The 17,423-nt window shown below is 36.8% G+C and overlaps 1 protein-coding gene across 2 annotated transcripts in view; it reads left to right on the forward strand.

Moving 5' to 3' along the window:
• Window positions 1-16,686, forward strand: part of ADSS2 (adenylosuccinate synthase 2) — a gene marked incomplete at its 5' end in the record, with an annotated part of 38,722 nt that extends 22,036 nt beyond the window's left edge. The window contains 9 exons of one of the 2 annotated variants that reach the window (XM_079696821.1): window positions 2,340-2,406; window positions 2,655-2,762; window positions 3,777-3,858; window positions 6,988-7,114; window positions 8,393-8,547; window positions 9,682-9,806; window positions 11,098-11,195; window positions 14,845-14,994; window positions 16,398-16,686. In XM_079696821.1, the coding sequence (XP_079552947.1) occupies window positions 2,340-2,406; window positions 2,655-2,762; window positions 3,777-3,858; window positions 6,988-7,114; window positions 8,393-8,547; window positions 9,682-9,806; window positions 11,098-11,195; window positions 14,845-14,994; window positions 16,398-16,450 (965 nt within the window). In that variant the 3' untranslated portion in view covers window positions 16,451-16,686. The remainder of the gene's footprint in view (window positions 1-2,339; window positions 2,407-2,654; window positions 2,763-3,776; window positions 3,859-6,987; window positions 7,115-8,392; window positions 8,548-9,681; window positions 9,807-11,097; window positions 11,196-14,844; window positions 14,995-16,397) is intronic. The other variant, XM_079696822.1, reaches the window with a different exon arrangement.
• Window positions 16,687-17,423: the final 737 nt, after the last annotated feature.

The raw sequence follows: 17,423 nt of genomic DNA on the forward strand, positions 1-17,423 counted from the left end.
TTATAGTATATAATAGCGATCTATTGGCCAAGGTTTAGAATCCATGTCATAGAAAAAAGTAAACATTTTAACATACCACATAATATAGAAGGTGTGGCACAAATGGTATACACATATTTTACTCCTTTAATCAGCATGTACCTTATTATACAGAGCCTTCTAGTACCTGAAAAGGGTACTGTGTTAACCAAGGAGGTGAAAGACCTGTACACTGAAAACTATAAGACAGTGATGAAAGATACTGAAGAAGAAACAAATAAATGGAAAGATATTCCATGGTTATGGATTGGAAGAATTAATATTGTTAAAATGTTTGTACCACCCAAAGCACTGTACAGATTCAGTGCATTTGGAATTCATTGTGTTCGGTTACATTGGAATTCAGTGCAATTCCAATGGCATTTTCCACAGAAATAGAAAAAACAATTGTGAAGTTTGTATGGAACCACCAAAGACCCAAAAATAGCCAAAGCAATCTTGAGAAAGAATAAAGCTGCAGGCATTATGCTCCCTGATTTCAAATTATATTACAAAGCTATAGTAATTTAAAAAACAGTATGGCTTTGGCATAAAAACAGACACACAGATCAATGGAATGGAATAAGGGGCTCCAAAATAAACCCACACATATGTATTCAATTAATTTACAACAAAGGAGCCAAGAATATACAATGGGGAAGGGACAGTCTTTTCAATAAATGGTGTTGGGAGAATTAGAGTGCTACATGCAAAAGAATGAAACTGGACCACTATCTTAGGCTATACACGAAAACTAACTCAAAATGAGATTAAAGACTTGAACCTAAGACCTGAAACCATAAAACTCATAGAAGAAAACATAGATGGTAAGCTCCATAACACTGGTCTTCATAATGATTTCTTTTTTTTATTTAACACTGAGAGCAAAGGCAACAAAAGCAAAAATAATCAAATGGGATTACATCAAACTAAAAAAACTTGTACAGCAAGGGAAACCATCAACAATATGAAAAGGCAAGCTACAGAATGGAGAAATAGTTGCAAATCATATAGCTGATAAGGGGTTAATATCTAAAATATATAAAGAACTCATACAACACAAGAGAAAAAAAATTTAATAAAGGAACAGAGGAACTGAACATACATTTTTCCACAGAAGACATTAAAGATCACCAACAGGTACATGAAAAAGTGCTCAACATCACTAATCATTAGGAAAGTACAAATCAAAATCACAATGAGATAATCACACTTGTCAGAATGTCATCAAAAAGACAAGAGATATGGGCTTCCCTGGTGGCGCAGTGGTTGAGAGTCCGCCTGCCGATGCAAGGGACACGGGTTCGTGCCCTGGTCCGGGAAGGTCCCACATGCCGCGGAGCGGCTGGGCCCGTGAGCCATGGCCGCTGAGCCTGTGCGTCCGGAGCCTGTGCTCCACAACGGGAGAGGCCACAACAGTGAGAGGCCCGTGTACCACAAAAAAAAAAAAAAAAAAAAAGACGAGATAACAGGTGTTGGTGAGGATGTGGAGAAAAGGAAACCCTTGTGCACTGTTGGTGGGAATGTAAATTCATGTAATCTGGGGAAAGCAGTACAGAGAGGGAAGGGGAGGAGGAGAGGGAGAGAGAAGAGAGAAGGCATAGAGTCTTATTCAGACGGGAAAAGCATATGGCTTGGAGCCAAGGACTTAAAAGAATGCCTGTATGATGGTATGGGAGGGCAGAAAGGGGGCAGAGCACAGTGTAAGATGAAAGGGCACAGACTATACAAGGAGCCCATGTAAAATAGTTTTGTCTTTTCCTTTTAAGCATTAGAAAGATACTGAGTTTTAAAGACAACAGTGGTGATATATCTGTGTCTTGGAAAGATGACTGTGGCTGCATTAAAACGTAGGAATTAGAGGTGTCCAAGAGTGGAAATAGGTACACTCATTAGGAGGCTACAGCTTTAGTGAGAGATGATGGAAGCTTGGGACCAGTGAGGAAAAGGGAGATAATTAACATAATCCCAAGATTTCTGGAGTCCAGAACTTTAAGAGGATATCTTAGTAAACTGAGCTTTATAGAATTGTAGGGTAGGGTACTCCAGAATTACTCTCTTAAGGACTCATTTTTAAAAATAGAATAGATTGCAATATATAGGAATGAATGATCAGGCATATTTTCATATTAATATACCAGTTAGCATTATAATCTTCACTCCCACCATTATTGTTGCTTTTTAAAATGTATCCATTCAATTTGTCATAAAGAAATTAGGCTTAAGGAATTTATAACTTCAGTAATTTAAAATGCAATATATGTTGCTTTCCTGTATTACTTTTGTCTCAACAACAACTAATTTTGTTTTTTCCCCCTCAGTATTTGATTTTCATCAAGCGGCTGATGGTATCCAGGAACAACAGAGACAAGAACAAGCAGGAAAAAAGTATGGGTTTTTTTGTGTGTGTGTATGTGCAGTTTAAGCATATCTAGTCTTTTTTGTTTAAATTCTAGGCCAGAAGTTTAAGAAAAATAACTATTAGGATATCCTGTTTAGATTTCAGAGAAAATCAATAAGACTGTGAAAATAAACTTAAAGGAAATAGCATAAAAATTTCATTCTTTGTGTTGATCTGACCATAAGAACTGCATCTTTCTTTTCTAACTCAGAGCTTGTTTTGATTTATTTTTAAGTTTGGGTACCACAAAAAAGGGCATTGGCCCAGTTTATTCTTCCAAAGCTGCTCGGAGTGGACTCAGGATGTGTGATCTTGTTTCTGACTTTGATGGCTTCTCTGAGAGGTAACTACCTTGTATTTCAAAATGGAAAGAGCAAATGGATTTTTAGGATTTTTAAAACCCAATATGCAGATTGATAAAAATCAGTATTCTAGTTGAGTAGTGGTAGTTGGCTTTTTTGTTTCATTTGAAATATTAAAGTTATTTTTTATTACATTTGAATTGGTCCTTAATTTGAAATTAACTTCACGAAAACAACATTATGTTGATATCATATCAGTACCTCAGAAAGACAAAGCCAAAATTATATTTAAGGATTGGAGTTTGGAATGTTTTACTGAGAAATAGAGATGCTTCCAGGGGGATGTGGCAGTGCTGTGGTGGGGTCACTACAGCCTAGGGTCCTCGGATTTTCAGGTCTAAAGACGCTGTTGTGTCCTCCCACCTGGAAATAATTAGGCTCTCAGGCACTGGTGAACTACTGCGTATCAAGCTCACCTTGAAAAATAGAAATGCCCCATTGACACTTAATCTCTGTAGAAAAATCTCCATGGGAAACCTGATAATCATCCGAAAACTGTATGGTGACTCAGTGATGAGGTGTTAGTTGGTCACATCTAATAACAGATGGCATCAAAGATCACTCGCTGTATCCATTTTCAGCCAGCAGTTTGTCTGCACTGTTAGGACACCTCCACTGAGAATACTGGAGGCAAATTGCTAACGCCTGCCTCTGTCTCTTAAAAGTGTCATTTTAGACCATCTCCTTTTGTCTTTTATGCAGTACAATATAGTTAATTCGATTTAAGTCTTGTGGTTACAGATTTCAGTCATTCCCTGCTCCTCCCACCCCTCACCTTAATTATATTGTTGATATCCCTATCAGTAAAAAATATTTTGAGTGTATCATTTATTCATATGACTGATCTTCTTTATTAGATTCTATTTCTCAGAGTGTAACTTCAGTTTGGGGATTGTTATTAAGACCACTTATCTCTGGAAACCATTTGAATCAAATGAAATTATTCAGAATATTTTTAAACAGAGCTGAGGTCTTGATTTATCTGTATTTTTCAGGTTCAAAGTTTTGGCTAACCAGTACAAATCTATATACCCCACTTTGGAAATAGACATTGAAGGTGAATTACAAAAACTCAAGGTAATGCTTTCTGACATTTATAATGTCCTTTTTAAAACTCATTTGCCAAATTGGCATCTAGATCTTTCATTCATTCAGTCTTTGTATTAGGAACTGAAAATATAAGGTTGAAGAACATGTGGTTAATAAGTGCCACACAGATATGTATAAAGTATTATAGGTAAGAAATGGTGAAGTGAATTTGTAATTTTAAGTCTAAAAGCATATAGCCTAAAAGGATGTGGCATGTTTGAGTAACTTTACATGATGTAGCTTAAACAAAATATTGAGTGGGGAGCAGGGAGCAAGAATAAAGTACCTGAAAATAAAGTTAGACAAGTAGGGAGCAAATCATAGGTCTTATGCTGGTCTTATATGCAGTGATAGGGAGTTTAGCTATTGAATAATTTTTGAGCAGAAAAAAAGACTAGCTTTGTGTTATATAAAAGTCACTCATAGGAATTTGGGGGATAGATCAACAAAGGGACAAGTAAGAGATGAGAACTTATAAAACTAACCAGCCCATTTAGGACTGGTACCCCATAGGGTCAATTTCTTTAGCACTGTACTCTTAAGAGACAAGTAAGGTAATTGGCCAAAGATTAGGCCCACAGCTGGTGCCTGAGTTAGTCAGTAGTCAAGTTGCCTATCCTCTCCACCCTTCCATTTCCAAAATCTTTGGTGAGTTTCAAGCTGTTTCTCGTGTGTCTGATTGTCACTCTTAAATAAGTATGACATCAATTCCAGAACTGAATAGGAATTTACATACCTGATATGTCTTTTTAGAATTGTTGCAGGCCTTAGGCCTAGCCACTCACTGAATTTCTAAAAAAAAAAATGACCTCCAAGGAACATTATAAATGTTAGGTATTTGGATTTCAGTGTATGGATTGTTGCTTGGAATAGACTGCCATTTTGTTTTCATTCTGTCATGCAACAAATATTTTAAATTTATTACTAGCAACTTGGAAATATTTACATGCTAAAGTATGGGTCTATCTTTTCAATTCTATTTTATACATGTTCCGAATGAAAGTAAAGTAGGTGAATAATAATGACCAGAATTAGGTAAGAAGATTCTTAATAGGTGATAAACAATATTCCCCCCTTATCCTTGGTTTCACTTTTCATGGTTTCAGTTTCCCATGGTCAACTGCAAAACAACTCATAAGTTTTAAATATGAGACTTTCTGAGTAGTGTGATGAAATCTCTTGCTGTTCTGCTCCATCCTGCCCAAGATGTCAGTCATCCCTTTGTCCAATGCATCCCACCCATTAGTCACTTAGCAGCCATTTCACTTATCAGATTGACTGTCATAGTATCACAGTGCTTATATTCAAGTGACCCTTATTTTACTTACTAACGGTCCCAAAGCACAAGAGTTGTGATGCTGGCAATTTGGATACACCAAAGAGAAGCCGTACAGTGCTTCCTTTAAGTGAAAAGGTGAACATTCTCAACTTAATCAGGAAAGAGAAAAAATCATATGCTGAGTTGGTAAGGTCTACAGTAAGAATGAATCTTCTTCTATCCATGAAATTGTGAAGAAGGAAGAAGAAATTTGTGCTAGTTTTGCTGTTGAACCTCAAACTGCAAAAGTATAACAGTGCGTAAGTGCTTAGGATGAAAAAGACATTAAATCTGTACAGTAAGATATTTTGAGGGAGAGAGAGGCCATATTTATGTAACTTTTATTACAGTATATTGTCATAATTGTTATATTTTATTATTGGTTATTGTTGTTAATCTCTTACTGTGCCGAATTTATAAATTAAACATTATCATAGGTATGTATGTATAGGAAAAAACACAGTATGTATACAGTTTGGTACTCTCTGTGGTTTCAGGCATCCCCTGGGGGTCTTGGAACATATCCCCCTAGGATAAGGGGGGGACTACTATATGTTGAACCAAGACTTTAAGGAACAAGGGTTGTGATGAATGGTATGGTCATTTCAGGCATTAAAAAAAAAGGACTAAAACAGGAAGAAGCATGAGATTGGGGACTAGAGCCAAGGGGGGAATTATATTTTCATCAATAGGTATAACATACTCAGGTGAGTTCATGAGTGGATCTTGGAATTTCCATACTAGTCTGGCTAAATATTTAAACATTGTTGAAACTCGATTTTATTGTAGTTATACTATAAGCCTTGGGGAAACTCTTGTTTATATTATATTTGTAATTGAATTCCTAAAATTAAACAGTATTATTAATACTTTAAACGTGTTTTGAGAAAGTTTTATCATGTTTGTGTGTATGTTAGTATTTGATACTATCTACTAGTAATACTGCTAAGGTATTTTACTGTAATGGAATACAATGGGAAAAGAATAAAAGAATATTAGTAGTCAGTTATTGATACTTGCATGCTTGGCAGTGTCACTTGTGGCCTTCACCACATTTTGAGAAAAACCTTGATGCAGCTTATGGTTATATGGGCTATAAATGCTGCTTTTCTAATACCTACAAAATATAAAATCATAATGTAATATATTCAGTTCTTGTTTATTTTCCTGAAAGCTGGTTTATGAAGTATGAGTACTTGGCTATTCGGAAGATTGTCATCATTATTTGCAGTGAGGTTAAAATAGAACCTTTGGGGCTTCCCTGGTGGTGCAGTGGTTGAGAGTCTGCCTGCCGATGCAGGGGACACAGGTTCGTGCCCCGGTCCAGGAAGATCCCACATGCCACAGAGCGGCTGGGCCTGTGAGCCATGGCCGCTGGGCCTGCGCATCCGGAGCCTGTGCTCTGCAATGGAAGAGGCCACAACAGTGAGAGGACTGTGTACCGCAAAAAAAAAAAAAAAAAAAAAAAAAAAAAAAAATATATATATATATATATATATATAGAGAGAGAGAGAGAGAGAGAGAGAGAGGGAGAGAGAGAGGGAGAGAGAGAGAGAGAACCTTTGAATTTCATTGTATCTCTACTTTTCTTGAAATAGTATCTCTTTTCTGGTTCTGGAGAATTAGCATGAGACACCAAAGCCAATCCAAATGTTGCAGTAGGGTGAGCACTGTCACCAATCCCTTTCTACTTTGCATTTGTCAGTTTTCACTGTCAAAGTCAGGTAATTTTTACTCGTATTGGTTTCATTGTAAATTTATTAGTATATGTTGAACTTGGTTTTTGTCTTTGTACATAGAGTTATATGGAAAGGATTAAACCAATGGTGAGAGATGGAGTTTATTTCCTATATGAGGCTCTACATGGACCACCAAAGAAAATCTTGGTAGAAGGTGCGAATGCAGCACTACTAGATATTGATTTTGGTAAGTGAGATATGATTTATGGGGAGCTTAACTGAGTCCTAAATTGCTTAAGATATAAATAATTAACGTTAGCATTAAAGGATTTTAAAATAAGGCTTTTCGCTTGTATATTCAGGAATGATGAAAGTTTGTCATCTTATACTAACCCTTTTTTTAAAAGAGGAATATTTTGTGTTAAGTTCTGCAGTTCATTAGAAAAATGAAATCACTATTTGGGTCAGTGGGTTTGGGTTTTTATAAACTGTGATTTTTTGTTGTTGTTGTTTGGTTTATGGTTCAATTCCAGACCTCATTTCCTTGGAACTGTAAGATGATTAGATGAATCCTTTGAAAGGACCTTTAATTCAGCCTTTTTAAAAAAATCAGAAGCGAATATACATTGTTATTAAACATGCACATTCTAAGATCTATGGAAGTCTGTTTAATTAACTCCCTGGACGTGAGATTCTGAGTGGATTTAGAGCATTTCCTCCATCTTCAAGAAGTTAATGCTATCGTCTTCAAACTGCTGCCTTTCTTGGCCTAATTTGTTGGCCTTTTCATCTAAACATGATCTTTCAGGATAAATCTGATTATTCTCAGCTCTTACTGACATTTCATTGGCTTTTGACTCCAAGTAAGCCAATTAAAGTGTATTTCTGTATAGTAGATATGTATTTTTGATACCATAATATGCCTATCCAATCTGGAAAGAAAGCAGTGTCTAATTAGCATAGTGAATAGTTTAAGTATGAAGAGGATCTTGGGGCCAGGGTTTGGGGAGTGGGGGAAGTACACCACTCTTTGCTTACTCTTGTCGTTTCTGGGATTATTCCCTGAAGACAGATAAAAAGGTCAGAAAATGCTGAATACCACAAAATTCTTAGTGTACTGTTGTCACTCCAGGTTGCTGGTGCACCTTAAATACTTGTATCAGGGGAGTAAAATAAATTTGCTTTAAACTAACAGGAGAGTGTTAAAATATATATGTCTGCATAGTAGAATAACACCAGAGTTTTGGCATTAAATTATTTAGCAGTCTATTAGGTGAGTGCCTACCAGACAGAGCTGAGTAATTGCATGTACTCAAGGAGCCTCTCTAGTATAAGCACTACAGCTGTAGCTTAACCACCTATGTTTTTCTCTCTCTACAGACAAAAGGAATCAGGAATAAAACATTGAGGCTGTGAAAGGGCGATTACAGTTATATTCTCAAATACCTAGAATATACTCAAATGCAGAATTTTTAAAATAATGTCTATCATTTATGTATATTTTACTATTTGTTTCTATTTTTAGGAACTTACCCTTTTGTAACCTCTTCGAACTGTACAGTTGGAGGTGTTTGCACTGGCTTGGGTATGCCCCCTCAAAATGTTGGAGAAGTGTATGGAGTTGTGAAAGCTTATACAACTAGAGTTGGTATTGGTGCCTTTCCTACAGAGCAAGACAATGTGAGCCTATTTCTCAGTAAATCTAAGTTAGAAGTTTTAAAATAAAAAATCATGCTTTTTTTTCCCTTAATGAATTATTGTCTTCTGTGTATTTCACTTAATTTGCAAGAGTAATCAGAGCAACATTAAAGAAAATTATATACACCTTTATTGTTAGTGGCAGCAGATTGACAACAAAAGAGGAGGGATTAGTGGGTGCTTAAAGGTAATTGTAATTGCAAGGCTAAGTGACAGGTGGGTTTATGAAGGGGATTAAGATGGTAGAGGAGAAAGACGCTAAAAATAACAACTGTCTTTCACCAAGAGCCTATTAGGAGTCAAGATTGAGGAAAATGATCTCCAGACATTGTCTAATCATAGCCGACACTTACTTGGTGGTGACTTCGGGCCAGGCACTGTTTAATTGCTGTAAACTTAGAAGCTCTTTGGATCCTCACAACAACTCTGGGAGCTGGGTCCTATTACCGTCCCCATTCTACACATGGGGAAACTGAGGCATGGAGAGCTGAAGTAACTTGCCCAAGGCCACACAGATAGACAAGGCTGGAATTCAAACCTGACAGAGCAACATATTAATTATAATTATGTCAGAATACGTGAGGTAATGAAATGATGGCTTTAATCAGAAAGGTGTAAATTAAGGAACAGATAGATCATAGATGGGAAAATTAGGTTGTAGGGAGTGGCTGTAGCTTAGAACTTTGAGCATTGTTTTCAACCTCAGTTCTCTTCAAAAGGACATTGTGATAGCAACTACTAGATGAGAGTTTGCCTTATGGTTTTCAGGAAAATCATCAAACTAAAGTTCTTAGAACAAATTGACCTAACTTATCTATTTTAATAAATACTTAACTAACAACTTAGTTTTTAATATGCAGCATTTAATGTAACATAACATAAAAAATGTTCTTGGTTTTAAAATAGTGGTAAAAAGGGAAGCCAAAAGTGGATCTATCTCAAATAATGCCTCCCTCACATAAAATCTATCATCTCTGTGGAATTCTATCTTCAACTTATTTTCTGAAAGATGTTTATCTCTAAGAAACTTTGACTTGTTATATGATCTTAAGTATACTTCTACTAGATTTAGAGCATTGGTATTCTCGTCCTAAGGTTTTATTTTCTGTTTCTTAGGAAATTGGAGAATTATTACAAACAAGGGGTAGAGAGTTTGGTGTAACTACTGGAAGGAAAAGACGGTGTGGCTGGTTGGACCTTGTTTTGCTCAAATATGCTCACATGATTAATGGATTTACTGCGTGAGTATTCTTAGAAACATTTATTTCATAAATGACAATTCATGACCACAGGTTAAATTTTGTGGAGTGCACACTAGAGGTAATGCACTAATAGAAAAATTTCACTCTTTAGACCCCAAATGAAATTGCAGTTCAGGGTAGAAGTGGACCAGGATATAGGGGAAGGGTACATAAGGAGAGGGACCCCAGGTTTTTTTCCTAGACATCCAAGGTTGGGAGAAAAGAATCGTGATACTCTTACATGCATATAAGTATAGAGGGAAGTAAGACAGGCAGGTAGAAAGGTAGGTAGATAGATAGATGGAGTAACAGAGTACATATACAGAGGGGAGGCAGTATAACCGTGGTTTAGTGGATGAGCTTGAGAGACATCTGACTTCTGTATTCAAATCTCAGATCCATGCATTATGCTGTGTGACTTTGGGCAAGTTGATCTTTCTGTGCCTTTTTCATCATCTTTAAAATCTAGATAATAGTACTATCTACTTCAAAAGGGTATTTTGAAAACTAGATGAGAGCATATAGCATGCTGCATGGCACACTAAAAATGCTCTGTAAAAGTTGTTATTAACACATACACATAAGTAAATGTAAAAATGTATTCATGTTTGTATTAATTACGCTTAATTTCTAGCAAATAACAGAATAAAGGATAAAAAAGTAATCTGTGGGCAAGAATCTCAAACCTAGTATTTTATCTAATTTCTATAGATTTTCCTGTAAAACTCTGTTTTTCAGTCAGTTTATTGGGAGATTTTGATGTATCATGAAGAGGTCCTTGATGTGGTTTCCTCACTCTCCTTTGACAATTTCTGACCAGAAGGGTGGAATTGATGGTAAGGAGAGTGAAGAAATGAGGATTGATAGCATATGTGTAAATGTACATGTATCTTGTCATCCATGTGGAATAGTCAGTTTTGCTGTGTCCCACAGCCATAAGATGCATCCTTTACTCCAGGCAGCCCTCTATGGATATGTGTTGGTTGATCCTGAGAAACTAAGCAAGAGGATGTGGATCTATCAAAGAGTGAAAATCTACTATAATTATTAGAAAAGTAACCCACTAGTAGATCAGTTAAGTCATTGTTTTTATTATGAGGAAAAATTACATCAGTATATTGCCCTGTAGTGTTTTATGTGTGGCATGCTTTAAAATATAATCCTAACCAGTTTTCAGAATTGCTTTGGAACTGTTAGCTTTGTATGAATTTTCCTTTACTCCCTTATCAAGTTAGTTGTTGGGGCCTTTAAGAATTTGCTATTTTAATGTCACCTTTTCTTCCAAAATTAGGCTGGCACTTACCAAATTGGATATTTTGGACATGTTTACGGAAATCAAAGTTGGAGTTGCATACAAGTTAGATGGTGAAATTATACCTCATTTCCCAGGTACTCTTTTTTTTTTAGGCTGTGTATAAAGAGTATTATTTGGTGTATGTATTAGAGCAATTCATAAAGCTCTTCTGTATAATTTATGATATATAGCCACAGACTTGATATGCCCTTTGTGAATAGTGCAAGTACATTCACTTACTAGCATTTGTTTCATAGCTGCTATGCATTTGGGTGCTGGGTCGCAGCAAGCATGTGCTCAAACTTAAAACAGGAAAGAAGAAACATGGTACCACTGAGCCCAGTTATACTGCTCTGGAATCTTATCGTCCCTATTTTGAAAGTAACCTCTCTGTAGGCATTCCTCCCTTCCATCCTTCAAGCCACAGGAATGATTTTTTTCTAACTTCTATTCTGTGTCTAAAGTGGATGGATGTAGGGAGATTTCCTACTTGAGGCGATGTGTTTTTTCAGGTGTATCTTTAGTTGTATGATTTCTTCAGTTACTCAGGAAGTTGCAAAAATGTTTCCAGCTTCCAGAAATAGAAACTGTTAAATTGTTTAGTCATCCTGTAAGACTAGAAATATGTCAAATGAAGGAATATTGACTAGCTTAATGGAACTTGGTAAGCTGGTAGGTTTTGTGACCAGTCCTTGGGAATTGAGGAGAGCTGCAAGTTCTTAGAAACATGTTTAAAGTCATTATTTTTTAGCTAACATCTGGACCATCTCCAGTGTGGTTTCTCTTGACTATTCTTTTCCTTGATTGTGGATCACTGTTTCTGTGTCTAATGACTTTTGGTTGAATATTGGACATTGTGGATAATATGTTGTAGAGACTTGGATTCTGTTGTCTTACTCTGAAGAGTATTGGTTCTTGTTTTAGGGGACAGCTGAATTACTGGCTGATCATCCTGAACCTTGTATAGCTTGGTTTTATGCTTTGTTAGTATAGTTATGTGGAGAGCCCAAGGTGTTTCCCAAATCTCTCTAACCTAATGTGATACAGCCTCCAAATTGTCTCCTCTGTGGATCTTGGCAGAGCTTGGTTTTAGGCTTTGTTGGGGGTGTTGAGGTGGGAGTCTGTAGTAGATTTCAATCTAAAGTATGGTTTTTACTTTTAATGAACAGCCTTTCGGTTGTCTCAGCTGGATGCCAGGAGAGTTAACAAGGTATAAAGAGATCTCTCCAATCTGGCAGTGCTGGAGCTCCAGTGTACCCTGTTCCTTCCCTTTTACCAGCACTGCTTGACCTCTAGAATCTTTGTCCCACTCAACTATGTGACAACTGCTATCTGGTAAGCCTCCCACGGTCCCATTCTTTGCATGTATGGTTGAACTTTAGCCACAGGACTTTAACACAGACTTCTGGGGGAGGTACCCTCTCTGTCTGTATAGCTCCCTCCTGTCTGACACTTAACCTTGATGATTCTAGCTACTTCAGCTTCCCTGAAATTGGATATCTTCCTTCTCACGTCAGTGGGACCACCATTCTCTACTGACTCCAGGGTCCTGACTTTCATTGATCAGGAAATTGTCCCTAGGCAGAGAGTTGAGTAGTTTCGGGAATTGCTTACGAGTTTTCTTTCTCTCAGAAACCACAGTTTGTGCTGCTTATTGACCACTGCCTGGAAAGAGTTGTCATATATTTTGTCCAGTTTTACAGTTATTTATGCTGGAAAAGTTCGTCTAGAACCATGTACTCCATCATGGCTGGAAGGAGAAGCCCCACTGAGTCTTCTGATTCCTTCTTCTATCATCTATCACAAACAGTTCTGACTTAGTATGGTTCATCACTTTCTCTAAGTGTCCAAGAACATTCCTAGCAGTATGTTTCCATCACGTTTGTATCATGGATCATAGGAGAGAACTTCCATATCAATATACTCTCTTACTAAACTTTTTATTCCACCAACCGCAGGACCCCTTGATCCAGTACCTTTAAGATCCAGTTCCATACATACTTCTTTGGTTCCTGCTGGTAAATGCTGGCTCAGTCCTACAGATCCTTCAGAATGTAGCCCCTCTCCTCCTTTAGCAGGCCCCGTGCATCCTTGGCCAACTTATGTTGTACCTTGACCCTAGATATTGTTTGCTGGTCAGGAGGGGAGATAGAGGTAGGCCCTGACAGGGCCCCAAGCTGCCTTGCAAGGCAGAGGCTTCTGCATCATCCTCAAGCAAAGGGAAGCCTTCGTCTTTAACAGAAAGTAGTAGGCCATTCTGCAGGCCATCGGCGAATCTAGGGATTCAACCCGGATGTCTCATCCAAAGTCTCAGGGTCCCACTTTTTTCTCAAACAGGATCTGGCCTTGTCATAGCAGATTTGCTGGATTTGAGAATTCAGCTTTCTCTGGAGCTCTGCTGTCTGTATGATTGAGTCCTAAGCCTGATCCTCAGCTTTTCCTGCTCTCTGCTATAGGAGATGAGATTCTCTCTAGGTGTTTTCATTAATCTTTCATTGTGTTTCTCTAGTTCATGAATGGCATTCATCTAGAGCCGTTCAATTCCGTTGTTCCATTGTGCTCATTTCTCAATGCTTCAGGTATTGCGAGTGCTTTACTTCCTACCGTGGCATCCCAGTTCACCTCCCATGAAAGTTTTAATAGTTGCACTACTATAACATGCCGGAGATTATCCATACTCTGTCTACCACTAGTGATCCTCCTCATTGCCAGCCAGCTAGCCAATGATCCAGCTTCAAGATCCGATCCCATTTTAGAGCCTTCTTCCTTATACCACTCCTGGCACCAACTGTCTTACATTTGGTTCCCTGGGAAACAGACTCTCTGATATAGAGATGTACATGTAGATAGTTTGTTTGCAAGTGCTCTGAGCAACAACATCTGTAAGGGAGTGAGAGAAGAAGCGGGATTAGGCAGAGGGAGAAGTTGAACTGCAAAGAAGTTCCATGAAAAGCCCTTAGCTGATCCCATAGGGGAGCTCTGGGGCTAGAATAGTTTTTCAGAGTGGTCCCTAATTAAGGTAAGTAGTCAGGTCTTTTGTATCCCCACACTGACAAGTCACTGGATATGGGCTGCTCCAGGGAGACAGCTGGGGAGATTCTGAACTGTGAGTTCTCAGCAGGCAGTACTCCCATAGCTGGGGAGTGAGTGTCTGAATCCTGAAGAGGGAAATCTGGACAGTGTACCATAGCATCCACCATACTGTCTCTAGTCAAAGAAACTGTTCTTGTTTTAGCACCCTTTTGGTTTCTATTAGGGAATACAGAGAAACTGGTTAGGTGAGATAATGAAGAAAATTTCCAGCAAAGCCTGTGTATACATTCACAAAAACAATAGATTTCCCAGGTGACAGCAAATATGCAAACCTTCTTTCTGTGGGATTGCTGCCATTATACAGATCCACAATCCCTAATCCATAGTGTGGAAATCTAAAAAGCTCTAAAAATGGAAAGTTGTGAATTTGGCACCAAAACTATTTGATGGCAAAACCTGACTTGAACTGATGTTATTAGAACTAATAATCTACCCACTTAGAGTGAATAATCCTGTTGCTGCAGAAATATGTTTAATTATAAAATACTAGATGGTGCACTGTTTTACCTTCCTAAATTCTGAAAAATTCTAAATTCCAAAAGGCATCTGGCTCTAAGTATAAGAGATTGTGAACCTATGATATATCAAAAAGTTGTTTGACAATAAACAGTGTACACCATGGACAAATATACTTATTCCTTTAACGTTCAGCAAACCAAGAAGTCTTAAATAAAGTTGAAGTTCAATATAAGACTCTCCCCGGATGGAACACAGACATATCAAATGCAAGGACTTTTAAAGAACTACCTATTAATGCACAAAATTATGTTCGATTTATTGAAGATGAGCTTCAAATTCCAGGTAAATATAAATATTTTATGAAGAAGTATCTTTTTCTACTTTTGACTTAACTGTCTACTTTTGAAATAGGATAAAAAACAGATTATTACTTTATAGAGTGCTCACGATTTGCACAAATGCCCAGGAAATATAAAATAATTTTATTCCCTAGAGTAAATATAATCATCTTTCTCTAATCCTTCATATGCCTGAAGATAAGAGATTACCTCTTGCCCTTTTTGACCCTGCTTTTAATTCTCTGTTAGTCTGTTTTTTACCCTCTGACATTGATTCTTATTCCTTTCTCCCTCTTAATAACAAATCCTTTGTGTCTTTACCACCACCAAAAATGTTTTTTGGTATTTTTCATTTCGGGTTAAGCCACCCTTGAGAGTTGGGGGAGTTTCTTGACCAGATATTAGGGAATAATAGGTACAGAAAATAGGAAATCCAGTTTTAAAAAATATAAGAATAAAGGATAAAACTCTTTATTAAAAAACAAATGTAAGCTGGCCAAGAAGTTAGGCATAACCAAGTTATGGCTATGACTAATTATGTGAAATCTTTCTTTTAAAACATTGCTTCTTTCCTTTTTTTTGCACTGTTAGAGATTTCAGAGACAAAAAGTGAAGTGAGTGGGAAGTATCCTCTGTATAAAATCTGTTATGCACTTAATCTGATTTTGTATTGTTCGTTATATTTGTGGTTCATCTCCAAACATGAATCATGGTTTTCCGTATGGCTAGCTGTGTTTCCCAGCTTGAGATCAAATCTTGTAAGCATGTTTGCTCACTGCACTTAGTCAACATCTTTTGAAATATAAACAACAATGAATTTAACAATGACATCTGTAAAATGCCATAAAGTTTTACCCATGTGGTGCAGACAATTAGAGATTCCCCTAGACTGGTACAGTAGCCAAGTTCTCAGGCTGTGCAAGTTAAAACAGTATTCTTTTCCAGATATTTCTACTTTTTGTGAGATATGAAAGTTAGAGTGGTACTTCAGTGTCCTCTTAGTATGATCCATTTACCAAAGATGCTTATCTTTTCTAGTTAATTAGGAACTTGATGAAAGGTTCTTTAATCAAGTTAGGTCTCTGATTAAAGAACCTTTAGGTTCTTTAGGTCTCTGTTGGTTTGGGCCAGTATTTTACTATACTAATCTTTAGGAATGGAATAGTTGTAAATATTGTGTGATGAAAACAGGAAATAGTAAGGCAAACTACCCGTGCTGAATGTTGACTGCACATTCTGTTTAGAAATTGGCATAATCTGCTAATAGAGAAAAAAAGATAGCAAAAGACACAGTGGGGAAAAGTTAAATGGTGACATTGAGAAAAGTGTGGGATCTTTTAATCTCAAAGATTGAACGTTATAAATGAATTAATACTATTCTTATACCATTTTTTTTTCCTCTCCCAGTTAAATGGATTGGTGTAGGTAAATCCAGAGAGTCTATGATTCAACTCTTTTAAGGATTTCCAAGTGATGCAAGAAACACTCCTTGAGAGGGGGGAAAGGACTTTCTTAAATATTTCATTTATGATCCTCAAATTTCAAGAATAAAGACACTGAAGTGAGTTTTAAGCCCTACAGTTGTTTCCAGTCTTGTAAGTTGGATGGCTGGTGTGGAGATGCACTTCGGCATTTTCCAGAGTCAACTTCCTTAGCTGGCATAATTGCCGAATCATTTGTTGCTTCTGCTGCTCATGGTGCCACATTTTCTTTTAATGTTTAGTAATACTATGATCCATGTTGTTTGAAATCTAACAGAATTACTTTCAATGTAGTTTTTCTTCATTATTGTTATTGTGTGTTCATAGGTTTTACCTCTATTGAATGGTAAGAACAATTAATGCACTTTTGCACAAATATTTTTACATTCTGATCATTCAGTTCTGTCATTGTAATCTTTGTTGTTCAAAAAAAATAAGAGAGGAGTCCTGTAAACGTTTGTAATGCTATAAATTCTGTTTAAATTGTGAACTGTTTATTTTCTGCTGAGACCATTGCAAATTTGAGCTTTGGTGGTGGGAGGGGGTTATATTCATGGGTCCTTTAATTTGTACAGAACACAAAACTTATTTCTCTCTGTAAATTATTTAACACATTGAACATTTAGTTAAATGTTCAAAGAGAAAAAGTGTTCCCTAAAACAGCAATTGTAATGTTAAAAAAAATTAGTCATTAAAAGATCTGTTGTGATATTTGGTGGATATTTTTCTTTAATTTCAGAGAATTCTGAAATGTATAGCTTTCTTTTTTTATCTTACCATTATTTATAAGTCAAGTGGATTGTATTTCAACATCGTGCCTGCCAACATGCCTACAAAGTCATCTATAAGTGTCCAAATGAACCCAATTTGTTGATCGTAATGTTGATCATGCCTTTATTTCTTCTTGAAAAAAAAAAGAGGTGTTATTTTGACTGTTTGGCTTAACATATTG

The sequence above is a fragment of the Hyperoodon ampullatus genome (assembly GCF_949752795.1).
Source record: "Hyperoodon ampullatus genome assembly, chromosome: 2".
NCBI classification, from domain to species: Eukaryota; Metazoa; Chordata; class Mammalia; order Artiodactyla; family Ziphiidae; genus Hyperoodon; species Hyperoodon ampullatus.